The sequence below is a fragment of the Saimiri boliviensis genome, chromosome 10, assembly GCF_048565385.1.
Source record: "Saimiri boliviensis isolate mSaiBol1 chromosome 10, mSaiBol1.pri, whole genome shotgun sequence".
NCBI lineage: Eukaryota > Metazoa > Chordata > Mammalia > Primates > Cebidae > Saimiri > Saimiri boliviensis.
Genome location: NC_133458.1, coordinates 23477173 through 23504453, shown reverse-complemented (window position 1 = coordinate 23504453; position 27281 = coordinate 23477173). Strand labels below are relative to the sequence as shown.

Genomic DNA, 27281 nt, shown 5'->3' with positions numbered 1-27281 from the left:
CCAGATTAGTCTTGCAAGATGCACAATAAAGAATTAAGATTGTGCAGTCTGTTCCAGCAGTCACAGCAGTAAGAGTTTTCAGTGGCTGACACTGTATAGCAGCAGTACAAATGTTCAGGAATTATTATTCCTACTCAACATATGAGGAAACTAAGGTGCAAAGGAAGTAAGTGACTTCCCCAAGTTCACCGAGCCACTAAGTGACAGGGCTAGAATTTGACTCTAGGTAATCTGACTTCCAGAGCCACCACACTATGACTGACCAGCCTAAAAATGGATCCGGAATTTGTGGTTTTTAACATTTGAACTATTCCTTCATTTTCATTGATCATCATAATCTTGACTCGTATTTGAGTCATTTTATGCTAATGTCACAGACATTTATCACATAAGCATTTTGACTCTATATTTTGTTATCATTGGTATTTATTATGTTATACCTAATATATTGTTATAGGTTCTCTCCCTTCCAATAACAGGTTACTAAACAGAATATCCAGCTATATTTGGGGGGAAAATAATATGTTGAATATAGGTGCTTTCAAACTGCCTGTCTTATTTTCCTCTGAGTTATGTGTTTGATTAATCAATCCAAAGAAAAAGTAATAATCATTGTTAAAAAGAAGATGGGGGAATGAGATATAAAAATGATATAAAATAAATTACATTAAGTTTAGGGTAGAGGGTGATGCAGTCTTGAATAGGGAAGAGAGACTAAAGGACATTTTGTAGCTATTTTTAATTATTGAGTTATTTAGAAAATAACTTTTTGTCTGGAGAATCAAATGAGTGATATGTTTATTATGATTACCTTTTGTGGTTTTATGAAATTAGGAAGTCAACATGATTAACAGCAAAATACTAATTTCCAGCAAGCAAGACGGTTGATCTTAAGTTTTTATTTGGCATGAGTCATATATTAAAGGTTTAATGAAAAAGGAATAAAAGCCAAAATCGAGTTTGCACTTTTACTTTTCTTCTGTGGAATCCTGTTAGCATAGGTCCTCAGTAAATGTTGAATGAATGAGAAGGATCAACCACTCCTCAAATGAAAGGAATAAAATGTAAAAAAAAAAAAAAAAAAAAAAATGAGGAGGCCTCAGCCTTCAGTGAACTCTCTAAAAGTTATATACATAGTAAGAAATTCCCTTTGGAAACTCACTGACCTACATTCTGGGCCTCGGCACTATCATTAACTAGTTTGTTTTGTTTTTGTCCTTAGTAGGTCTTTATACCTCTTCAATTTTTTTCATCCAATTCAGATTAAACAATTCTAAGAGAAGCAGAAATCTAGCAGGGCTAGGAATGTGTTTAGAGGTGGAAATTGTATGAATAAAGTAGAGCATCAGTGATTCTCAGAAAAGTTCTGGTTGGAAATTTGAAAGGTTCTCAACGTAATGTAAGCAACAGCTGTTAAAAGGTTCCAGATAACTATAGCTATGAAGAATCTTTAGATAAAGTGTGAAGGAGTAAATGAAAGGAGCAATGCAGGCAAGGAAGACTTCAGCTATCTTAAACAAAATGTTCATATTTATGTTCATAAAGTAGAGACATTTATTTCATTATCTCTGGAGGCTTAATATGACTTCTTAAATCTAATTGTAAAAGGAAAGATAAATCAGAAAACATGAATATATTAAATAAGTGCAAGAGTAGAAAATGCTTTACTAAAATATTTTCTTTTCCCTAGTTAAATGAGACGAAGGTCATAGATGGATATAGGACGCTGCCAGGCAAGTCTGGATGAGAAGCTGACTTAAATCTCAAAACTAAACAAAAAAGACAGGTCATTAGCTGGAGACTCAGCTGCAAACATATCAATTAATGTTCAAGATGATCGAATTAGGCATTTCGTTACTATATGAAAATGATATGATTCTTGTTAGCATAAGATTGGCAGTAAATGGGAAAAAAACAAACTTTAAAATCTCCCCTACACGTCACATTAATGTTAATGGATTTGGATGATTATTTGAGAATTATAATTATCTGTTAGTATCATTGAAGTGTCACTAATTTGTCCACATTTCATTTTTTTAATTTCAGATATAATTGTTTAATTTTTTTCATTAAGGTGGACATTTAATGCCATTCCTCTTTCAGCTGAGGCTTAATAAAAGAAAAAAAAAAATGCAATTCTTCCAAGATAGTCCCACTTAGCCCTTGAACAAGTAAAGCTGGCAGTGGTGGCTTGTGCCATCGTGATGATGGGCAGGATGTCTGTGATCAAGCCTAGGTAGGCTGCAGGTAGACGTGTTCCCAAGACAAGGGCAAGCAGTGAGACCATCCAGAACCACTGCTGAAAGCCCTGTGCCCGCTGTAGGCTTAGCCCCGCTCTGTTTCTGCTGATGCCTGGTTTCTGCTGCAAGCTGAAATTCCCTGCCGGGGATGAAGGACCACTTGCCTCCTCACATGTCTTTCTCTCCCTGTTGAACTTTTTCAGCTTCCTAGTTCACCATCCTCTTTCTTCATCTTTGCCATCAAGATTTGGCTCAGGTATCAACTCCTCCAAGCATCTCCTCCCAGAAACCCTCTTCCCCTCCACACCCCACCCTGCTTCCCTTGCTCAGTCTGTGGGTGAGTCAAACAAGTGAGCAGACTCTTAATAGTGTGGTGAGTGCTACTGCTGGAGGGAAAAATATGGATAAACCTACACAGAAGAGACCAGAGAACTAAAAAGCATACTACAACTACATTAGAAAGAGGAAGGGGGTGGAATTGGAGCTCAGGGGAGAGGATCCTCACCTAACCATCAAGCAAGAGGTCAGAACACAATGTCTAAAATTAACATCAACAAGTAGCCATTTCAACAGATTCTTTAGAGAGATGGCGAACATCACTGGAAGAATTTAGAAGCAATAGTAACTTTTTAAACAGTGATATGTGGTTGTTTCTGGGGCACAGGAATGAGACTGGGGAGTGGTAGGACAGTGGGGTCACTACTCGTTAATATAGGTTATTTAACCATGGGTGATTATTCCTTTGGTTTAAATTTTGTTGTTTGCTTTTAAAAGAATTATCCACACATCCTCTGACCTTGTGACTGCTCCAATAGCTCACCTATTGCTCTGCAAATACACTGTCATTTTAACGCTTGTATCCCAGAAAAAAAAAAAATGGATCGTCTTAAGCCAGTTTCACTTTTTTGCCAATTTTACACAAAGCATTTACTCTTCAGTATAGTATCTCTTTTTTTTTTTCTTTCCAACTTTTGTTTTAGATTCGGGGGTATGTATGAAGGTCTGTTACATGGGTAAATTGCATGTTATGGGGATTTAGCATACAGAATATTTCATCACCCAATTAACAAGCATAGTACCCGATAGGTGTTGTTTTGATTCTAACCCTCCTCCTACACTTCACCCTCAAGTAGCCCCCATATCTACTGCTCCCTTCTTTGTGTTCCTGTGTATCTCATTTTGCCCCTGCCAAGGCTCACGTCTCTCTCTTCCTTTCTCTTAAAACCCCCTCCCTTACTCATTCCTCATCCCTTCCCTTCTCTGTTTCAAGAGAGCTACCTTAACTGATACCTTGTTGCTCTTGCCTGAGATCAGTTGTTTAATGTCTCTGCTCTGAACAGATTTAAATTCTTCAAGAGGAAATAGTATGGCAATTTGAGAAATAACCAGGATAATCAATAAGCTGGTATACTCAGGGGAAGGAGTTCAGTGCTATATGAAGTATAGCTTTTAAACATATCCTCATTCTCAGTAGTTGAAAAACCCAGAGTATTATATGCTCAACTTAAGTGATTATTGGTTATTTCACTCCTGTCGCCTGATAATCTATTTTGAAGTTCAAGAATTCTTTATGGAAAGTAATTAGTGTAATTATGCACTGTGTAATGCCTATTATACAGTGACTCCTGGCAGAAAAACTGCATACGTACGGAAGTCATAGCACCTAAATTAAGAAACATGTACCTAATTGTTTACACCTAGTGTTGCTTGACAACATCCATGAAGCAAAGTTAGTAGCCAGGCTTATTTGAATGGCTTAGCTAAAGAAAGATGCACTCTTTTTCCAAGCTCGAGAGCATTACCATGGAATAGTGATTCCGAGTCTACGTATCATAACTCTGGGCTGGTGCCGTCAGTCTCAAAGTAACATGCTGCTTTGCAGTTAGCTTTTTGCTTAGTTTCTAGTGTCAATTTTCATGGAATTTTTTCAGTCTTTACCCACTGATGTGTCAGTAGACTCATCTGCTTGGTACCAAAAACGGGGATACAAAACGTGGAGAAACCCTGAGACTGAGACTTGGGTTCCTGCCCCCACGTGCCACTAACTCCCCGTGTGTCCCTTCCTCCTCTGCACCTCCAGCTTTTCCTCTGTAAACGACAACCTGTGAGTCTCCAACTTATTGGCTATTTTTTTCTTAAGTGATGTTTGTGTGTGTGTATGTGTTTTTGTGTATTTATTTGTTTTAACTAGCTTATTAGGTAATATTTAACATCCAGTAAAGCTTATGTTTTTAAGTCATATATTTATGTATGCTTCAGAGTAGGTTGGAAACCCTTGTGTAATCACCTAGTATATTCTACCCATTTTGTGGAACTTTGAATATGATTGTTCTATTTTTAGTTACTACTTCAGGTTCTAGTTAACATTTATGGCTTTTTTTTTTTCAATTATTTGTCATTTATTTGATGTCTCAGAAACACAACTTTCAATTGTAAAGCTGTTTTAAAAGAAAATTTGGTCAATTATTTTATAATTACTATTTTCCAGTGAGGTTTCCAGAAAAACATTGTCGTACAACCAAAGGCTGCCTGTGAAAGCATCAAGTTCTTAGATAAACTCAGGATTCAACACTGATATCAAAGGCATAAGGTTATTGGCCAGAGTGCCTAACCAGTTTTATTGTTCTCGAATTTAAGTGTTGAATGACAGGCATCAAATGAGTCACACAATAGTGACTTAATAAATACTTGGTGAATGAATGTATGTTTGTATTCATATGCTACTAAGAGAAAAAATAGTGTAGGAGTTATCTCATAATATGGAGTACAAATACTTAATTGTTTGCCCAGATTCTGCGCTGCAGTTTTATATTGCCAACTAAAGATTATTCAGAAATGAAAAAGTTAACTATTTAATATATAGAATATATTGTTAACAATATAGGCAAAAGAACAAGTTATGCTGCTAGGAAAGAAAAATTGTAACTTAAACTAAAAGTATAATTACAGAGAAATTTTAAAGGATTTCTTCTCATATACATTATATAGATCTGAGTCAAATAGGAACAGTTTTTTTTTTTTTTTTAACATAGTAAATCTCTCATACTAATGCATTTGGACTCGTCAGACACCTTGACCTGTGATTAAGATCTTGGCCTCTAATTGGAGAAGCTGTTTGAATTCTGGTGTTTTGCTACCACCCCAGCCTCTGTAAGAATGATGTGTTTGTGTCTTTCTTTAGACTAGGAGCCTGCATGGTGGCAAAGCTGCCTTAACAGAATGGTCTCTGCAATTTACGCTCTAGACCTTTGCCTCTACCATAGCCTTGATAACTCTAACCTTGCTTCTTCTGGAAGAGGCTAAATTATGCATAACAGTTTTTCTGTGCTCGCCCATAAGAACACAACACATAAACCAGTCCAAAATACTTACACAAGGACAGAAAGACTGACAGAAGAAACTGTGCATTTATATATTCCTGGATTGAACATGTCAAAACGTAACTGACTGTCATTCTAAATTGTATCTCTCCATATCTGAAATTAAAATGGCAGAGACAGTTTGCAGGGATTCTGATTGCTTTAGTAATATTGCTTAAGTTTGTAATTGGTGCATTAACTTCTTGTCGTACATGTTATATTTTGTATAAAACCTTCATTTCCAGAAAGCATGGTAGGCTGGGAAGAAAAGAGCACTGTCAAAGGGTCTATCTAGGAAGTGATTCCCAGGAGTTCTCCATGTAGGAACTCTTTTAGACAGGAGTAGGAGAGATGCTGATTTTGAATAGCACCCCCCCAAAAATTCTTTTTCTCACTTCTTGTTTGTTCCCTGAGCTTAACTCTTTGTTGTTATTTTAGAACTTTGAAAAATATTAAACCCATAGAAAAGTTGAAACAACAGTGCAATGAATGTGCACGTACCACATACTGACAGATTTCCTGATCACTGACATCTTGCTGTACTCACTCTTTTCTCTCTCCAAATATATACACATACTACCCCCTTACCAAACCATTCCAAAGTAGGCTACAGAAATAATGACCTTGATTCTTAAACTCTTTAGCATGCATTTCCCAAGAATGAAGACATACTGTTATGTACCCATATCATTACCATATGTATTAGTTTTATGTTGAGGTCTTGTAACAAATTACCGCTGTTGTCAAACAGACTTGGTAATTTGAGTCAGTCTTGGCCTTTCCCCTGCTCTGTTCTTTATCGTAGGGGAACCGACTTTGCAGGTAGCATTTCCTAGACTCTTAGGGCAGTTAGTTAATCTTAGGTCTAGGCTCAGCAATCGGAAGTGGTGATGGTGGAAGATTTGGGGGACAGGGCTGGGAGAGAGGGACAGGTCTGAGTGTGTGTGTATATATATATGTATATGTACACATATATTACGTGATCGGATACAGCACAGGTCTGCAGATCAGTCCTTGAAACTATTTGTGATATTTCCTTCATAATTGTATCAGGTCTGCTGAAAGTGCAGGGTTTTTTTTGTTTTTTGCTTTCCTTTCAGTAGATAACAGAATTCTTTAAAGACTAAATGAAGACAATTTTGAGCATCTTTGGCAAAATTTCGTTAAATGAATTCTTGTCAGATAGACCTTTTTAAAGATTATAATTGTGTGGTAAAATTAAGTTAAATAGGTTTAACACTCTTGGCAAAATTATCTTAAATGAATTCTTGTCACATAGAGCTCTTTACAGATTATAAATAATTGTGTGGTAAAATTTCAGCTTACCAGGTTTAACATTCTTCTTTAGTTTCATAGGCTTCTACGGGAGCCGGTTGGCCAACCGATTAGAAAGTCAAGCCCTCAGATGGGATCCAGTACCCAAAACACTCATGTTTTGAGTTCTAATTTCTACTCCTGGTGTGTCTGATCATCTTTGAGCAATTACTGAGCACCTGTTACTTCTGAGTTTCTATTACTTCACCTTCTGAAGACAATGTTAATTTGCTGCCTGTTTCATTCAAAAATACATGGTGTCTTCATTAAATAATGTGTTGTCATAATAAGCAGAAGATGAAGGGTGTTTAAAATTCAGGCCTAGAAAGAGGAAATAATACTGTCCAGTGGCCAGGTAGCAGCCATTTTGGCTGTGAGTTCCTCTGCAGGGGACAATGACTATGTCTGCCACAAGCCTGGAGCCACCAGTCCAGACCAGCTTCAGGCCAGTGCACCCACTGCCTCCCACTTTGGCACAAGTAACTAATAGCCATGTCCTCCAGTTTTATGTGCTGGGATTCCTGACATGCCCAATTGAAAGTTCTCTCACACGTGGCAAGATGTTCCATTTTTCTCTTCACTAAAACTTAAACTTGTTTTTTGGAGAATAGATGGACAGTATAGAAAATCAGAAAGCATGATATAATCCTGCAGTTGACATTTTGGCATGTAGACCTCCAACCCTTCTGTGGTCCATATATTTAATTATTTTCTTAATATCATACAATACCTATAGTTGTATAAGTTTATTTCACACAGCTGTATATCATAATGAAAAATAAGCTATACCAAACATTCTTCTATGTTGTCAAGCTTTTTATATGCATAATTCCTCATGACTTCATGGTTTTCCGTAGTATAGATAGATCATAATTTAATAAATCAGAGGGTTTGGAAAAAATCTGTAGTCAAGCAGCTAAAGCCATCCCTTTAAGGTTATTCTAACACATAAAACCTTCCACCAAGCTCTTTGACACACACAAATTCTCGAAGGAATGATTTTTTGTGTGAAATGGTTATAGCTGTCAATCACTTCTTCTCTGTGTCATAGTTTCTGTGCTCTTTTCAGGTTGTTAGGGGGTGATTATGGATTCCTGTCAAATGAGATGTCTGCTATGTATTCAACATGAGGCAGTTTGTATTTTTCTCAGTCTATTGCTCTCCTGTCTGAGGAGGTTAAGCAAATTTCAGTGAGCCAGAGGGAAATGGGATAGGCATCAAGCCCTGGCAGCACAGGGCAGACTTACCCAGGGCCCAGGATCCCCACTCAAGCAGATTAGACTTCTACATAAATACATTTGTCTTGATTGTCACATTTCACCTAGGGTTCTACCTAATCTGCGTAAAAATGGCTCCAAGCCTGGTTTTCAAAGCCATTTGCCTCCCCTGTTGATTTTTCACCACCCAGCTCACAGGCATTTTTTGTTATGTCTATCACAGATGATTAAGGGGCTGGAAGAGTTGATATATAAGGGCAGATTAAGAAAACTAAATATTTACAACCTGACTGAGTGACAGCCAAGGGGAAATACTTTAAATGTGTTCTGGGCTCGAATCACAGAGGAGATATTGTTTTGCTTTTCCTAGTAAATGGATTTTAGAGCTATCCAAATTCAGAGAAAGTTTTCTTAGGATGACATCTCGTATGCTAATTAGATAAATGAGTCAGCTAAAAATTGCATTTAGCAGCTACTAACAGAAACCTGAAATAGCCGTGGCTTAAACAAGTAGGGCTTCATTTTTCTCTGCTATGACATGAAGCTCAAAAGCCTTTTTATTGTCCGGGATTGCATTGTTGCTCCTTGAGGGCATCAGTGCACCATCGCCCCATTGTCTTTGGGCTCCAGGACTCTCAGCACCGGCTTCCGTACTCAAGGTCCCGATGTTTGAGAAGAGCTTCTGCAGCCCCAGTTTCCGTGGCTTCGTTCCAGAAAGAGAGAAGGCAAAAGACGTCTCTGCCAACTGAGAGGGCTTCCTCGAAGCCCATCTACTGATTTCAGTTTATATCTCACTGACCACCACATCTGCAAGAAGGGCAGGAAAATTTAGTGGGGTTTTTTTGTTTTGTTTCATTTTAACTTGGGCACATTACTGACCCCAACAACATCAGGGTCCTTTTACCAAGAACACATGGGATAATGGATAACCCAGTATCTATTATCCTGGGTAGGCAACTAATGGTTTCTGTCACAATAATTAACTTCTTGAAGATGCCGATAAAAGTCTGGACTGTGAGACACTCTGGTTTTACAAGGCTCTATTTGTAAAACTAGCTCTTGATATGTAACATATTTCTTCCTGGTCACTCTTGACTACTTAAATCCATTCATCATCCCATACCTTGGGTCAACACTAAATAAACTACAGACTCAAACTCATCAAACTACATCTCAACAGACCTAAGAATAATAATGACAACAGTAGCTTTGCCAAGTGAAAATTGTTTGCACTGTGTTATCACCTGAATGATTTGCTTCAAAATATTCTAAAGTGGTGATGGGGAGGCGTAAATAAGGATAAATGGAATAATGGAGTCCATGAGTTGCTAATAGTTGGAGCTGGGAGAGAGTTACATGGGAGGTTGTTATAGTGTTCTTTCTAGTTTTACATAGTTATTGAAATTTTCCCAATGAAGAGCTTTTAAGAATCACATCTAATCCTTATATTACTTCATATCAGGTCAGTTCTTTTACCCCTAGGTAATAATGCTTTGGAAGCTAAGCAGTGTCACACAACAAGCAAGTAGCAGATTCAGTATTCAGACCCAGGTTTGTCTCACTTTGAAGTCTGTATTCCATGCTTGCCATTCAAGGAGAACATGCTTCTCAGACAAGCAGCCTGAGCATCACCTGGAAATCAGTTCGAAATGTGGAATTCAGGGCCCACCCCAAGGCCTTTTCCGAGCCCCTTAGATCAGATTGGTGCATACCCACATTCCATGTGCTCAGTTCACTGCTCTTCATTGCCTCAACATCAACTGTGATTTTTCCTTTAAAAAAGATAACCCTATACTAAAATAAGGAGGCTAGTCATGACTCACTACTTGGTAGCATAAACATTTTAGATAAGCATTTGATTCACAGCAGTTGTTTCTTTCAACATTGGGCATCTGCTGTAGCACTGGGTGCTAAATGCCTATGTGTCAATTAAGCATCTTTCTGACTATGTGTCAACAATTGTTATTAATCACTGCACACTCGAAACTTAATTTGGCTTGTTCTAGTTAAATTAAGCTCTTGCTTCTTCTCACTTAAGGTGTGTTGGATTTTAAAAGCCTTGGGACTTACAGAAAACTCTCCAGGCGCCTATTCCAACCTCCAGCATCAGCTCTGCTTACTCACCTGTGTGTAACTTTCCTGAAAAGCCATGATTTTTTTCCCTAACATTCTCAGTCATCTTTTCTAATTTTAGCGCTCTTCCTTTTTAAAGGGAAAGAAACCTGTGGAAATTAGCCAGCCTGAGTCCCAGCTTTGCCGCTCATGTGTCGTGGAGGCAGAACAGTTGACTGTCGGAGCCTCCACTTCATTCCTGCAGTGGCGTAGCTGTGTGATCTCAGGTCCCTTCCAGCTCCATCCTTTGTGACTGGATTGTCGACCTCTCTAATTTCATTTTTTCAACCCCTCCCTTCCCCCTGCAAAACATTTTGAAGACATTGGGCTCTGTGTGAAACCCACTCAATTATATTTTTCCAGTCCTTAAAAGGATCCCAGCATTGATTTTTTTTTATTTGGTTTCTCTTTCCAAATGCTAAATGCCTTAATACTTATACTTTGTGTTGGATCCTTTTTAGAACAACTAAGTGAATAAATAAATGAATGAAGCCTGTCATCCATCTCAGTTATAACCTACTCTCTTAACGAGGCCAGATCTTCTTTGCTTTTGAACATTATTCAATATTTTCTGGGTGCCAGATTAACTTGGTGGTTTTATTCTCACTACAGTAAGCTTTAAACCATGTACATATTTAACACCCTAAGCTGTTTATCAACATCTATAGCAAGAGAAGAGGCAAGGAAAAAAACATACAGGAGAGCAGTATAGACGCCATCCCCAGGGACTATCACTGTATAATTAAGGCCCATACTGGTCCCTGTTGAAGGCACAATCATTGGAGTCTCTTGTTTCTTCTTCCGAGAACTCTTTCCCCTACCAGAATAATGTTACGCAGGCATGTGATAGTTGTCTCACAAAGTTAAACCTAGGAAAAAGAGCGTGCTGTAAAACAGTGATTATGTCAGTCCTTGTGCTAGGCCTGCCTAAATCAGTGTTACCCGGTCCTGCCTTTTCCATGCTATATATGAAGTGTGTTTCCAATTTGCTTTTCAGGGCAGCTTTTGGCAAGGAGTCTGAAGTTCTTATTGGGAACCTGGGTGATAAATTAATCCCTCCACAAGACATCCTTCGTGACGTCAGTGACCTCAAAGCCTTGGCCAACATGCATGAAAGCTTGGAATGGTTGGCAGGTCGAACAAAGTCAGCTTTCTCCAATCTTTCCACATCCCAGAGTAAGTATCCAGTGGGAAGCTGTGATGGGGACAGCCAAGGCACTAGACTGAATGCTTTCATTGAAAGACAAGAGTGCACACTGGTCACCATAAAGGAGCGTGTCCCAAGTTGCCAGAGGTCCTGGTTAGAATTCTGTTTGCGTTGCACCTCTCCTACTTTGTGATTCTGGGAAAGGAACGAATCTTGGTTTCCCTGTGTGGAATAAGGGAAGCCAGGAAGGCCCATGTTGACATAGCTTGATACTATGCCTTAGAAACATGAATTCATCTAGGATTGAGTCACAGTGTCTCAAGAACAGAAAGCAATACTTTCTTCCCTCCTTACAACAACTTCTGAAGGGCAAAAACTGTCTCAGAGCTCAGGGCTGTGCACACGGCTGACCTCCTCATTTTAACTTGATATAAAGCTAATCTTTTTATTAGAGTCATAGAAGTGATTAAGATGCTGGAAAATAGAGACAATGAAGACAACAAATATTCTGGGAAAAAGATGGCTAGGAGAGAACAATTACAGATTTCAAGAAAATTAAGGAATAGAATATGAAATTAGGGGAAACCTGTTTTCTATCAAGGACCAATGACCTAGAGAAAAATAATTTGAAAACTTTAGGGCACATAAACTTTAATAACTATAAAATTATATTTAAAGCATTACTTCAGGAATTTGTATAACACAGTTAAAATAGAGACAAAGAAAACATGATATGAAGAAGGCATAAAGGAAAAGGCAGATTTGTTATTTATTTATTTATTTATTTATTTATTTATTTAGACAGTCTCACTCTGTTGCCCAGGCCAGAGGGCAGTGCTCACTGCAACCTTTGCCTTCTGGGTTCAAGCAATTCTCGTGCCTCAGCCTCCCGAGTAGCTGGGATTACAAGTTTGTGCCACCACACCTGGCTTTGTGTTTTTAGTAGAGATGGGGTTTCATCATGTTGGCCAGGCTGGTCTCAAACTCCTGGACTCAAGTGATCCACCCGCCTCGGCCTCCCAAAGTGCTGGGATTACAGGCATGAGCCACCACATCTGGCCCAAAAGGCAGATTTTGCCACTTGAGTGCTCACTATATGTATGGTCTCATGCTGACGAGGCCCCTTGAGTGCCTATCTGAAGGGCCAATGCAGGGTAGGAAGAAGGGACTGAAGGAGTGGACTTCTGAGGGAGATCATAGAATCTTCACTATAAATCTTTTAAAAATATTACTGCATATTTATACTTTTATTCTTATGTCTTTTATTAAAAATATTACTTACTTTTGAGACAGTCGTGCTGTATTACCCAAGCTAGTCTTGAACTTCTGACCTTAGGTGATCCTCCCATCTCAACCTTCCAGGTAGCTGGAACTACAGGCATGCACCACCATGCCCAACTCTAAAAGACTGCTTTTTATCTGATAAAATTATACAAGTTTATTCTCAAAAATCTATAAGAATAGAAAATGTGTCCACCAATTAAGGATAGTTTGGGCACCGTATTACTTTTGAGCAGATTCTGCAAAAGGAGGTATCCTTAAAGGCCCCTTCAACTTTATAATCCCATAATATCAGGCAGTTCTATTACAAGCAGCAGTTTAAATTATCCATTTTATCTCCCAAACCCACTCTGTTCTCTTCTCCCCTCTAGAAAAAGTCAGAAAGAAGTGATGTTTTCCTTGCTAATTGCAAAATGAACAGCTTTAAAAAAGGGACCACTTGCCTCTTTTCCTGGTTTCTTTAACTTGCAAACGCAGAGCTGCTAAGTTAGGTTATTTAGTAATGTTTGGAAGGGGTGCTCTTATTTAGTATGTCATTACCATCTAATATTTAATGCTACAGTCTCTTATTTCTAATGACACAGCATTCTGGATTTCTATTCTGTCCATTCTAAAAGGGCTTTCCACAGCAAGATAGTACATAACCTCTGTGGCAAACCAGAGTGATTCACACAGGCTAACCTGGCATCAACTGTTTTCAAGAGGAGAAAGATGCATTCTGAGTTATGCTTAACTTTATAATTGCACAATTTAGCTGTTGTGTTCATGTCACTGAAAGGACCCAGTAAAATTGATGTCTAATTCATGCCTGTAATCATCTCTCTTATTCTGACAAAGATCTCTTCTACCACACCTGCTAATACTTTGCCTCATGTGCTCAGTTTCCATTTTATAATATAAGTTGTACCCTCTCAGTTCCTTGCAGGGTGATTATTCCACCCAGTGAGTGACTTAAGTAACTGTCAGCATTTTGAGGATCAGTGCAAAACCCAAGTGAACTGTAATCACTACTTATGGTGTCTTTGCTAAAACAAAGTATCAGGCAAGCTTGGTTTACCTTGCTAACAGCAAGCCTGGCTCACTCCCATTTGCCTGCTCTTTGAGTTTCCAAGAGAGATACCCATTGATGTTTATAATTTGAACAAAGCAGGGGATTCTCTGATAATGGCTTACTTTGATTGCTGTATGTCAGGCTGACTCTAGAAAGGAAACAAGGGGAGAGCTTTTTATTAAATTTTTATTTTTTGAAAAAGTGAACCAAATGATTACTGCAACAAAAGTATTTCCAAGTCCAGAGACTAGATAAGAGAACATGAGGAAAATGCTCAGCAGGATGGGAAGAAGCCAAGATAAGAAGATCTTTGGTTTATTTCTTGTTCTACATTCTGTTAACTATTTCGTATGGTAAATGCCATGTCTTGTTAAGCTTAAGAAGCTATCACTGTGATAAGGTGGAAGAAGTTTGCACAAAATTATTTTCAGAGTGGAATATCTCTTTGGATAGAACAATAGGATTCTCATCTACCTGAACATTTCATGCCAGGTATTACATTTAGAAGAAAGTAGAGAAAAAACTGCCACATTTTAGTGGCGGAGCATGGCTGGCTATACATTGTTCAGGAGATTAGAACTGATGATTTTTTTCCTAAGGTAATTTTTTCATCTCTTTTAGTATTGCCTATATGTTACTCTGTCTCCTTTAGACAAGTCTAAAAAAGTCTCCTAGTCTTATCTAGCTCCTGACCACACCGAAGGTACCACTGCGTTTGTCCTACCACACAGTCTGTGGTTCCCCGTTCCATCTCCTCTGGTATGCTCCACTCAGTCTTTCTGACACTGGTTCTACTTAAGATTCTTTCAGTTGAAAGTCACAGAGTTAATTGAGGGAAAAGAATGCATTGACTCATACAACTGATAAATCAGAGGACTTCAGGAGTGTCTATATCCAGAGGTTCCCAAAATACCATCAGGTCCCAGGCATGCTTACACACCTGCTCCCTCACTCTTTCCCCCTGACCCCCACCTCAGTCTCAGTCTCCTACCCTTACCCCTAGAAGACCCTTACATTCAGGACCTGCTTTAACAGATGTACTTTCGGTACAAGGAAGGTGAGCAGGATTATATTTAGCCTTCGGAATTCAGGATCTAAGTTTCTACATATTTTCCTGCATTAATCACAATTTCAGCCATGTAATAAAAGCACAAATAATGCCTACTCTTTGTAATGCCTGCTGTTTGTAAGATCCCTAAACAAAGACTCCAAAATTGTTATCATTAAGAAAATTCTCAGAACAAAATATGGCCTACATAAAAATTGTTAGACTGTTTTTCAGTTAACATTAATGACTTCCTTTTGCAGGGTAACCTTTTGTTTTAAAGATGGGTTGTTTTTAAAAATAGTCTACACAGAATTCAAAGGAGGCTCAAGGGCTTATTTTGTCTCCATTGCTTCCTTAGGGAGGCTCCTCTCTCTATCTTGGATTCTGTAAAAATCTCTGGGATAAAAGAAGAGATTCTACAACGCCCTTGATTATATCTTCTGCTCCTTACCATCTAGCAAGTCTTATTTTGTTGTTTTTTTAAGTGAAGCCCCTGTGCTTCAGTCTAAGCCTCATTCTTCTTTTATACTGTCTTCAGAAATTAAATAACGACTGTTTTCTCGATAGGATACTATAATCCATCCAAAAACATTTCTATGGCCTTGTACTTCTCTGTGTCTGGATTTTCAAGATTTTTGGACTTGTGACGATCCCAATCTGTGAGTCAAGGATACCCAAATCTAGTAGGATTAGGAGCCCCGATCAGGCACAAGTTGACTTTCTTGGGCGATGATTTGGCTATTGGCTTTTTTGTGGGCCTCAGAGTAGGATCTTTGACACCAGGCTTACCCACTCCAGCTCTCTCAGTTCTTGTTGCCGAACTTCTTGCCAAGTCCACATACATGAATAATAAGAGGAAGAAAAACCATGCCCTAGTCTTTTTCAGTCTGAGCAACCACAAAGTTAAACATTCTTCTGATTTTTAGGACAAATAAATCTCATAATTTGTGTTGCCAGAATTGGTTTGGAAATTGCAGTATTAGTCATACCATTGTTTCTTTCTTTCTTTGTTTCTTAAATTATTGTTAGGCATCTTGGAAATCATCTGGTCTAGCTCACTTATTTTGCATATGAGAAAATTAAGGCCTCAGTGGTCATACCACATGTCTGTGCCAAACTGGGACAGAGCAGGTCTTCAGATTCCCAGTTAAATTTTCTTTCTACCACATCAGAGCCACTAATTGTACCTTTCATGCCGTATTCCTACTAAACCAATTCCAGCAAGGTGGACATATTTGTTTTAATGAAAGCACTTTAATGCTTTCAAGTAACTTGTGATCATTTCTGATCATTTTCTTGCTCCTAAACACAATATTTAGGTGTATTTCTATGCCTAAATATATGGAATTATTGTACAGTTCCCTCTTTAATTTCATCTTAGTTGCAGCAAAACATTTCTGTAATTTGCCACTCTCTATTTTTGTTTTGCAAGTATTTTCTAAGTTAGAAACTCCATCTGTCCTCTTATCATGCTGTGTAATATATTCTAGATATTACATTGTCCTATATAGTAGCCACTAGCCTTGTCTGCCTATTTAAATTTAATTAAAATTAAAAATGTAGTTGCTCTGTCATACTAGCCACATCTCAAATACTCAGTGGCTGTTACATTGAACAGTATAGGTATAGAATATTTTTATCATCACAGAAAGTTCTGTTGGGTGGTGCTGTAGGTATCTCATTATGTAGGTCATTGATCAAGGTTAAAAATAATGCCAGTCCGTATAATCAGCCTTTGAAAGATACTTGAAATGCCTACCTGGTTCTGTCAGAACATGGTGAACTACCCTAATTGTCCATCCTCAGATCATATGTACCCTCCTGAGGAAGGCTGATGTTTTGGACTCTGCATTATCAAAACTTCTCCTCTTGATGTTAACTGATGCTAAAGGGAAAAGGTTTCGTGATCACATAGACTTGGAAAATATTAAAGACCATTAAATATAATTCAATACCAGAAGACTTCTAAAATCTTTAATATATTCACCAGATGATTAACAGCAGTGGGATGTTTCTTAAACTTACTTTTCAGTGGAATTCTTTTGTCCCAGAGCGTCTCGCAGGGCTTTTCATCCATGAAATAACTTCTGGGTGACACTGCCTGATGTTGTATTTATATAATTTGTTTAGAATATTTTATTTCTCCCAACACCATCAGGCTCAGGGCAGATGTCCCACTATTGCAGGAACCTAATTTCATATTATTGGCAAATTTGCATACCATCAGATTACTTATTTTGCAATTTGGTTATCTGATTATTTGATTCATTTAGTGATTTTTAGAAATGTTCAAGTCTACCAATATAAAATGACCGTGGTTTCCCTTTCTGCCTGTTTCAAGCTTGGCTACTGCTATACTTACTCTTTTCCAGTCATTGTATTTTACTCACAATCCTCAAAGATTCCAGCTACCATTTTATAACATACCCCAATGCATGGAATAATATGAATATATCCGTTGTGGAGCTCCTGAGATTGATTTATGATAAAAGTTTTGTTGTGTAATATTTTTAGATTTAGTATAAAGTTGCAAAGATAGTACAGTTAATCTCCTTATCTCTCTCATTCAATTTCCCCTATTGTTAATCTCAGGCGTCCCCAAACTTTTTACACAGGGCGCCAATTCACTGTCCCTCAGACTGTTGGAGGGCCGCCACATACTGTGCTCCTCTCACTGACCACCAATGAAAGAGGTGCCCCTTCCTGAAGTGCGGCAGGGGGCCGGATAAATGGCCTCAGGAGGCTGCATGCGCAGGCCGTAGTTTGGGGACGCCTGGTTAATATCTTGTATTAGTGTGATACGTATGTTACAACTAATAATATTAGCATGATACATATGTTACAACTAATGAATCCACACTGATACATTTTTATTGATGAAAGTCTATACTTAGTTCAAATTTTCTTAGTTTTTCTCTGATGTTCTTTTTCTGTTCTAGGATCTCATCCAGGATGTATCACATGTATATCACAGTTTTCCCATTTCACAGTTATCACATATATCATCACATCATGATGTCTCCTTAGGCTCATCTAGACTCTGACAGATTCCCAGATTTTCCTTGTTTTTTATGACCTTGAGAGTTTATAGGAATTCTGGTTGGGTATTTGTAGAATCTTCTTCAATGTGGGTATATCTGATGTCTTCATGATTAGACTGGGCTTTTGGGTTTTTGAAAGGAAAACTACAGAGGCAAGGTACCATTGTCATGAAATCACATCAGGGGTGCGTATTAGCAATGTAACTTATTACTGATGAGGTCTGGGATTGGTTTTGTGTCTCCAATTGTGTAGTCCTCTCTAGGCAGTTTCTTCCAAATGCTGGGTTGACTTTCCACTTTCCCATTGCTTATCTTTCTAGCAGCTATTTTTTAACATGGTAGATGCATCTTATTAAAAGCCCAATGTTTAGAGAATTTGAATACTTGCTAAGAAAAATGGTTGTCTACCTTAAACAATTATGCCGTTGATATGATCTTGTGGGTCTGAAAGACTGTGGGAGGAGCTGTTTTTTTAATACCCTGAGCCACTTGACTAAGTCCTTTAGCTACTTTTTGGTTGCTACGTGTGCTAAACATCCCTTAGTAAATTCATATAACCATATTAATTTCAAACAAAGCCATGCTGAGATTAAAAGGTTTAACTGAATTTCTTCACTAAAAATAAAGTTTTATTTTAACCCATTTTAATTAAACTGTAATGTTCAATGTGGACTCAAAACCCATTCATAAGTGGAACTCGCTTCCTGAGGTAAGTCTTTTTAGAGTAGGAGATCTTACACTGAGCTGCACATTGGTTATAATCAGTAAGAGAGTTTTAAAAATACTGATGCAGAGTCCACTCCCAGAGATTTTGATGTAATTGTTCCTAGGTATGACATGGGCATCAGGCTACACCCCAAACCAATCAAATCAAATCAGAGGCAGAGAACCTATGTTCTAAAGGAGTGGTTTTCAGCCTCACCTCCTTAGAAATGCCTGTGCTTTGTAACATATCCCCAGGCAATTTTAACAAACAGCCAAGTCTGAGAACCACTGATATAGAGCCCCTAAAAATTTCTTCCTCAGTCTCTGTCACTCTCTATATTTGGGAAATGCTTTGTAATTATTTTGCCAGTTCTCTCCTCCGAAGCTTGAGATTAACACGATTTCCCATTTTACAGACAAGAACAGTAGGCATGAAGATAGGTACTTCGTGTCCATGCAGAGTTGGGACCACAGCCTTGCTTAGCAGTTGTTAGCTGAACTGCCACCCAAATCTGATTAAACACAAAAATGTTCCTCTTATACTTTTCAAGCCAGATAAATGGGAAGGGCACAAGGAATCTGTGGCTCTCAATATAAAAGGCTGCAGTTGCCAAACCAGTGGAATGAATGTGACATGTCATTGAAATTGTGTCATTGAAAATAAATGGGAAAGGCCCAGGTGTCGGTCCACCCCCATCCCCCAGGTGCCGTATTCCAGGATGTCTTTATGCATTGCCTGCGGTGATTTAATATTTTCTATGAGGTGGAATGTGAATTCTCTCATGCTGGAGTTCACTATCCTGGACCCTTTGTGCCTTAATAGTAAATGAAAAATAAAATGCAAATCCCCCAGCTGTTTGTTTTTCTGCCTTGGCACAAATGAGAATAAAAATTTCCCTACCCAAGATCTCATGGGAAGCTGTCATGTTTCAGGTTTGCTTTTGTCAAACCATTAAACCAGAGTTTACTTGTCATAATTTCATCTGATTCTTTTTAATTAGAACTCTATGCGTCGTAATTCCTCTCCCGCTTCAGTATTTACAAGTTTCAAATATTTGTTGACTGTTATCAGACAGCTCCTCCTCAGCCTACCTTACATGTTTAGTTTCTCTAATCACCTTTTTGTGGTTAGACTTTCCATGCCCTTCATCGTTTTTCAGTCTTATACGTCATTTTCCTAAGCTGACTCTCATTCTGTGGCTTCGTTTCTGTGGTTCTTCTTTTATTGATGATACCTTCCAAATTCATTGCCATTGGTTGATTTCAGGATCATGCTATTTACTAAGAAAATTAAGCTATTTACTAAGAAAATTAGTTTAGCATTGGTATTATATTTTGTTCAGGAGTTTTTCACCCACTGTCTGACTCTAAATATATGTTGGGCCTATCTTATTAACATTACTTATACTTTGTATGAGCCTTTCTCTCTTTGGGAGGCCAAGGCAGGTGGATCACTAGCTCAAGAGATCAAGACCATCCTTGCCAACATAGTGAAACCCTGTCTCTACTAAAAATACAAAAATTAGCTGAATGTGGTGTCACATGCCTCTAGTCCCAGCTACTCAGGAGGCTGTGGCAGGAGAATCACTTAAACCCAGGAGGCAGAGGTTGCAGTGAGCCACAATCACACCACTACACGCCAGCCTGACGACAGAGCGAGACTCCATCCCAAAAAATAAATAAAATTTTTTAAAAAATGATGTCCAAATATATTTCCATGTTGTGCTCAGTGTCATAACTAATGTTTTGTAGGAACAAAAGCACCAACTGATAATTTTATGATGATCCAGTTTTGTTCATTTTCAGTCTTAATTGTGCTCTGCTTATATTTACAAACTCATTGAAACTTATCATAATGAAGAAAGTATTGTGTGGAAAGCCCCTGTGCTTAGTGTGTTCACCTGATTAGTCTTAGCCCTCTTCTGAAACTCACGTTGTTACAGGAATGGAGATGCTGCTTATTCTTTTGTTTAAGGAATGTTGTCCGGACCTCTCTGTCTCCTTCTGTTTATCACGCAAGCTTCAGGTTGACCACAGTGGGGTTCCCCATGTTCCTTGGCTTTGAGCATATTTTAAATTGCTGATACACAAGGGTTACTCCCTTTTAAAAATGTATTTGCTCTCTTGTTTTTCCTTTCCTATCGTTGAATGTCCTCCCTTGGCTCCCCAATCATGGTTGCTTTTGACTCTCCTCACATAGCCTTTTTCTCCTTTTAATTCATAGAATCTTTGTCATTCTCTTTTAATCTAGGAGACATATAGCACATATTTGACTCTGAAGTCAGACACACTTAAGGACAAATCAGGCAAGTTAGTGTATAACCAGGGGAAACTGTTTAGCCTGTCTGAGCGAAATAGATCGTCTCACCTGTTAAATAGAAATAATGATGCGGCCGGGCACGGGCACTGTGGCTCATTCCTGTAATTCCAGCACTTTGGGAGGCTGAGGCAGGTGGATCACCTGAAGTTGGGAGTTTGAGATCAGCCTGACCAACATGGAGAGACCCCGTCTCTACTAAAAATACAAAATTAGCCAGGGATGGTGCTCCATGCCTGTAATCCCAGATACTCAGGAGGCTGAGGCAGAAGAATTGCTTGAACCTAGAGGCAGAGGTTGTGGTGAGCCAAGATCGCACCATTGCACTCCAGTCTGAGCAACAAGAGTGAAACTCCGTCTCAATAATAATAATAATGAGGATGAGGATGATGATGATGCATATTCCTTGGGTTGCTCTATTAAATGATCTGATCAACTTAGAGTTCGTAGCAGTGTCTGATATACACAGTGGGGCTCACTATGGGTTTTAGGGGCTTCTTACCGTGAATCTTATTCCTGGAGTTCTCATTCATCATACTGGGTCTTCGCCTTCCTCCTGCCCCTTCAGGCTTCTCTTTTATCTCAAGTTGTATGTTTGCTTTCAAAACTGTTAATACATGTGCTCCTGAATCATTTCTAGTAAACCGTGGCTCTTACTCACCAGAGCTTCCAAACTGTATCTGAGGTCATGGAAGTGTGTCTGGGAATGGGCCTGCATCTGAGGGCCTCCAAGTGCTCCTCTGAGAAGCCAGGGTTGAGTTTGAAAGGGCACCTTTTTGTTCTTCAAAAACTCTCAGCTATTGTTGAAAAACATGTCCGATCCAACCACAGTTCGCTTCTGTCATTCATCTGGTTGTTAGTAGAGTTCATTGTCCTGTGCTGAGCACTGATTAGAAAGCACTACCCCACCTCCCTCCGTAAGGAGGTGATTGTCAATTGCTGAGCTACAGAAGGCTACTGCTGTGGGCATTTCAATGTAATTATGGAGTTCTAAGTACTTGCCCATAAAAAATTATGTGGCTGTTTCTTTGGAAATGCCAACATTTGTATCCATAAGGGAAATATTTTATTAAAATATGATAATATCATGGATGCTTAAGTGTGTGGCTGGGAGCTGCCAGCTGAATGATTGTATCTTCAAGCAAAACTATAAAATGGAAACAGGAGGAAGAAACATAAATGAAAAATCTCTGGGAAAGAAGAGAGGCAGAAGGAGTTAGAAAGCAAGAGAAGTCTCTAAAATGGCACGCTGAAATTGCAGAGCCAGAGAAGATGGCGGAAATGCAGAATCACCCGAGCCTGAGCCGACACCCTTCACAGCAGAGAGGAGGAGTGGCTGCTGCAGCACAGTGCCTTGAACAAGACATCTGAGGGGACTGATTTGGTTGCCAAGCAGAAGCACACGTTCCAGTGAGGAGCAGTGGAAGATTGTACCTGAAGGCGCTGATTGTGCTATTCAACCTGGCCCCTTATCTAGAAAAACCCTTAGATACTTGGGTGCTTTAAAACCTGAGATAAGCCCAGGAACCAGTGCGAAATCATGACTTAATGAACTCCTCACCAGAGAAAGTGTGTGTCTTTCCATTGTTCACCCTTGAAACAGAGTTTAGATCTCACGCAGAATGCCGTGGGTGAGGGGAGACAAATCCTGACAGGGAAATCAGAAGGAAGGTGGAGGACTAGCCGAAGTGACATGGAAGAACTCTCCATTACTTGGGATTGGATTTAGAAAAGTGTTCTAAATGTAAACTGGATGTGCTTTTTTGCAGACAGCTTCCTTATTAATCAATAGTCCATAAAGACTTTTTCCAGACAGCCCAGGAAAATGTAGCAAAGGGGCGGATACTACAGTAATGATAATGGACTCAGCATTCAGATTACATTTCAGACTTTCAGGGACCTTTATAACCACTCATTCTTAATCTCTTATCCCTGCCTCAAGCTATAGTTGACAGACTAGCCTTTCTATTCTGTTTTACAAGGCATGATCATGAAATGCAGAAGTTTGGCAGTGGCTCAAGGTCAAAATCATTCAGTGACAAAAATCTAGACTACATCTGTCTGTTCTCAGAGTGCAGACTGGTGTCTGGAAAAACAACATAATCGCCAGTTACGAATGACAGAGTTATGAGAACACCAAACCAGTGTGCCTTTGTTTCCCCACGGAGGGTATGCTGTTGCTCAGCCATCTCCCAAAGCTACAGCAGCAAGGCAAATGCAATGCTGGGTGTGCCTAAACAGTACTGAATCATACACTTTAAAAGGAAGAGTGGGGAAAAATGAGCTTCACGTTATTTTACTCTCTTTAAGAAGCTGAGGTGTAAAAGCTGTACCTCCTGCCCCCAGAGGACTTATTTTGGAGCCAGATTTGGTAACCATGCATTCAGGGAAAGATTCTCTTGTAATCTTAAATTCAATACTGTGATTTACATTAAATATTGTAAATTATACAATAAAAATGTAAAAGAGTTCCTTCTTCATCTGGGTACAGAGATATATCAGGCGTAGGTCTCTAAGGCACAGTGTTCCTTGTAAATAGCAGTTAATTCTGTGTACTAACATCTTTGAGCTCTGGTCGTTGAATCCTAGGTGGATTTGACTAGCGTTCTTAACCAACATCTTAATCCAATTTTTATGAAAGGAAGAATAATGAGGACTTTACTGTAAGACTGATGAAAAACCTAAGTGTCTATATAGAAGCCAAGAATATCTGATCAGATTCTTCAAGGAAGCAAAAATCCTGTAAATGCCAGAAAGATGTTACATGCTGCAAAGCCCCTTTGGTCGAATTCATCTAAAGAAGGTACTATTTGTAGGTGACTTTTCAGCAAGTCTGTCAAAAGCTTCTTGCTACAGATAAAAATTCAATAACCTTTCACTGTGGATGTGCCACAATTATCACTCATTTAAAAACAGCCCCTCTAATAGAGTATTTTATCATGCTGGACAGTCTCTGCATTGTTCATTATTTAGTGTTTGCTAAGCTGATGGTACTTCCACCACACTTTTCTTATCTCTACTTCTTCAGAATTGGATTTTGTATTTCCAAAGCAGCCAGATATGACAAGTCATTTTCTTCTCTCTTGTCTTTTAAGAAATGCAAACTTGATTTCTTTCTTTCTTTTTTTAACAATCACCACTTAAAAGATTAAAGTTATTGGAAATGTCTGTGTTAACTAGCATTGGGACGTGCAGTAGAGGCTATTGCATCTTAATGGCAATTGGGGTCTTCCCTTTTTCTTTTTTTTTTTTTTGATTTTCCAATATATGTGTATTGTGTGTCTCTTTGGAACCCCCCATTCTGCTAAAGCACACAGTGTATGGCAAAGATGAGGTATTATGAAGCCTGATGTGGTTAGAAGACAAGGCAAGGCGAGTATTACCAGAATTATTATATTATAGAACCTCCAAAAGGTGGTGATAAACGATGTAAGTAGATCTTTCGGTAAATATAGACTGTCTTTATATGAGAAACTTCCTGAAAGGAAAATGATAAAGTCATCAGGCTGACATCCGAGGGAGACATGCCACTTCAAACAACATCTCTTTCTAGCTATAGCTCATTATTAAAATTTTTAACTACTTGAAGTCTGAAAAAAATTCTACTACCTGTGGTTCTGAAAGGATTTTAAAAGATCTGTGTACTTTACCCAGGCTTTGGACCACAGTAAGGCAATCACACATCTTCCATCATTGGGAACTCTCTCCTTAGGCCTCAGCGCCTGTTCCTCTGTCCAAGAGTCTCCCAATTTTCAGAGAAGTATAGAACTTTATTCAAGAATTTTGATGATAAGATTTTGACCTTTAATGGGTATAGTCTTTCAACAGTGATATCAGAATGCTGAAAAAGATTGTGTTAGAAAATCTCACCAAAATACTCACTTTAAGATTTATGGATTATTGTTGTAAGCATCAAACAGAAATAGCATTATAGTCTGTCTTCATACATTAATAATAAGGGCTGTCCTTTAGGATTGACTTTACAAAGAAAAATATTTGCTCAAACTTTACCCAGAGACAGGAGATGCCTGTCATGTCTGCTTCTAAAAGAGGGAGTGTGACTAAAAATCCACCATCGTATTACTTGTTTAATGGTACCACAAATCCAATTAACGCATTTGTTCAAGCCAACAGCCTTTTAGCTTTTCACAGAAATCTTGGAAGTGTGCTAGAGAAACACCCCCACAAAAGAGTTTTGCATATGCTACTGTATCTGCCTCTCTCCAGGAAGCGGAGCACGGGTCACTGACAGACAGATGGCTGCCACAAGAGCCACCAGCAGCCAGAAACTCCTCCCACCAGCTCCTATTCCCGCAAAACAAATGGGAAGGGGTACTTTTCTTGACTGTTGTGCCCAGACTTTCTCTCCCTTGACCCAGCCCTACCCATGGAATACTGAGGCAACCTGAATATCTGTTACACTCCTGCCTTAATTCTATTCCTCAGCACCCGCATCACTCAGTAGAAGAATGTGGGCTTGTCCTTGGACAAGGTACTTGACATTGCTGACGGTGTCATTCGTATTTTAAATCACTCATAGGTTGTTTGGAGGATCAGGTCAAACAATGTATACACAACACCTGGTCCAATGCCTACAAACAGTGATCATGTGATAAATAGTAGTTTCTTTCTTCTGCTCCTTCTTTTTTTAAGCCCTTTTCCTCATTCTTAACCATCCTGAGAATATTTTCTTTATTGCTTTCTCATTTAGCTACCAATGTTTGCACATAGTGGTACTCAACGTGAAATGCCCAAGTCTGCCCTCTGTTTATTTCTCCCTGCTCCTGTCCTTCCTGTTGATAGCTGGGCCATTCTGCCCATTCTGCCTGATAGTATAATTTCACTCTCAAGAGAGCTTTGCTGTATTGCATTTGAAATTAGATTTTGAGCTCTTAAGTTTAACAGCCTCCCAAAATCCACGTGGCCTTGAACTTAGGCATAAGGTAAGGCTGTGTTTATTCAGGGCCATAATGAGTAAAACTTAAGGTTAAACCTCCTGCTCTCATTAAATGACTTCCTCTGGGAACTTGTATGTCAGCATATCAAGAAATACGGCACGATGAAGAAGCTGTTGAATTGTGGCTTCAGCGAAAACTGTAACAAAAATGGCAGACCAGCTAAGAGGAGAGCTCACAGTAGCTCTGGGACTCAGGCCTTTCAACATCAAGGGATTCTGTCTGTATTGAGGTGGGCTTTGGAATAGCTCTAGTTAAGATCTACCCAAGCTTCAGCTGGACCTCCTCCCCAGGGGTGATGATCTGGTTAGCTGTTTACCCCTTCTCTGGTGCCTAATAACACTTACGGGAGTTCTGAGAGTCTCTATTCTGCTAGGATCTTAGGAGTGTTAAGTAGGAATGGAAATTTGTGTTCTTTTTTTTTTATTATCATTTCAGCCCATTTTGAATGTCTAGTTGGGTGGCATTAAGTACATTCACATTATTGAGTAACCGTCACCGTCACCCATCTGGAGAACTTTTTCATCTTCCCAAATTAAAACTCCATATTCCTTAAACAAAAATCCCTCATTTCTCCTTCCCTCCAGCCCTTAGCAACCCCTATTCTACTTCCTATCTCTATGAATGTAACTACCCTAAGTGGCCCATATAAGTGGATCATGTAGTATTTGTCCTTTCATGACTGACTTGTTTCGTTTGGCATGATGTCTTCAAGGTCCATCCATGTTGAAGCATCATGTGTTAGCATTCGCTTCTTTTTTGAAAGCTGCATGAAATTCTCCCTTCATCCATCAGTGGATGCTTAGGGTGCTTCCACCATTTGCCTTTTATGAGTAAGGCTCCTGTAACATGGGTAGACAAATATCTGTTCGAGTCCTGGTTTTCAGATCTTTTGGGTATATACCCAGAAGTGAAATTGTGGAAATTAGTCATTTGAGATTAGATGTACTTCACATGTTTTTCTACTTCTTCTCAACTGTCTGATTGCTTATATAAGTGACATCTTCTGAAGGAAACTTCAGCATTTTTCTCAGACATAATAATAATAGATGCTAAGATCTTGGCCAGGCATGGTTGCTCACGCCTGTAATCCCAGCACTTTGGGAGGCCAAGGCAGGTGGATCACAAGGTCAGGAGATCGAGACCATCCCAGCCAATATGGTGAAACCCCATCTCTACTAAATACAAAAAATTAGCTGGGTGTGGTGGTGCATGCCTATAGTCCCAGCTATGCAGGAGGCTGAGGAATGGGAATCACTTGAACCTGGGAGGCAGAGATTGCAGTGAGCCAAGATCATGCCACTGCACCCCAGCCTGGGCAACAGAGCAAGACTATGTCTCAAAAAAAAAAAAAAAAAAAAAAGTTAAACAATCAGTAACAATGCAAGTTTTACTAATGTTTAACATAAGAGATGACATGATAGCCCTCATTGAAGCCATAGGTGAAGTACTATATGGGAGGAGTCCTGCAGGAACCCCGAGCATTCCTCAGCA

The 27281-nt window shown here is 39.0% G+C and overlaps 1 protein-coding gene across 1 annotated transcript in view; it reads left to right on the top strand.

Moving 5' to 3' along the window:
* EXOC4 (exocyst complex component 4) overlaps positions 1 to 27281 on the top strand; it is a 797583-nt gene that overhangs the window by 662427 nt on the left and 107875 nt on the right. Inside the window, exon 14 of the mRNA XM_003920983.4 lies at positions 11240 to 11418. Within this exon, the coding sequence (XP_003921032.1) occupies positions 11240 to 11418 (179 nt within the window). The remainder of the gene's footprint in view (positions 1 to 11239; positions 11419 to 27281) is intronic.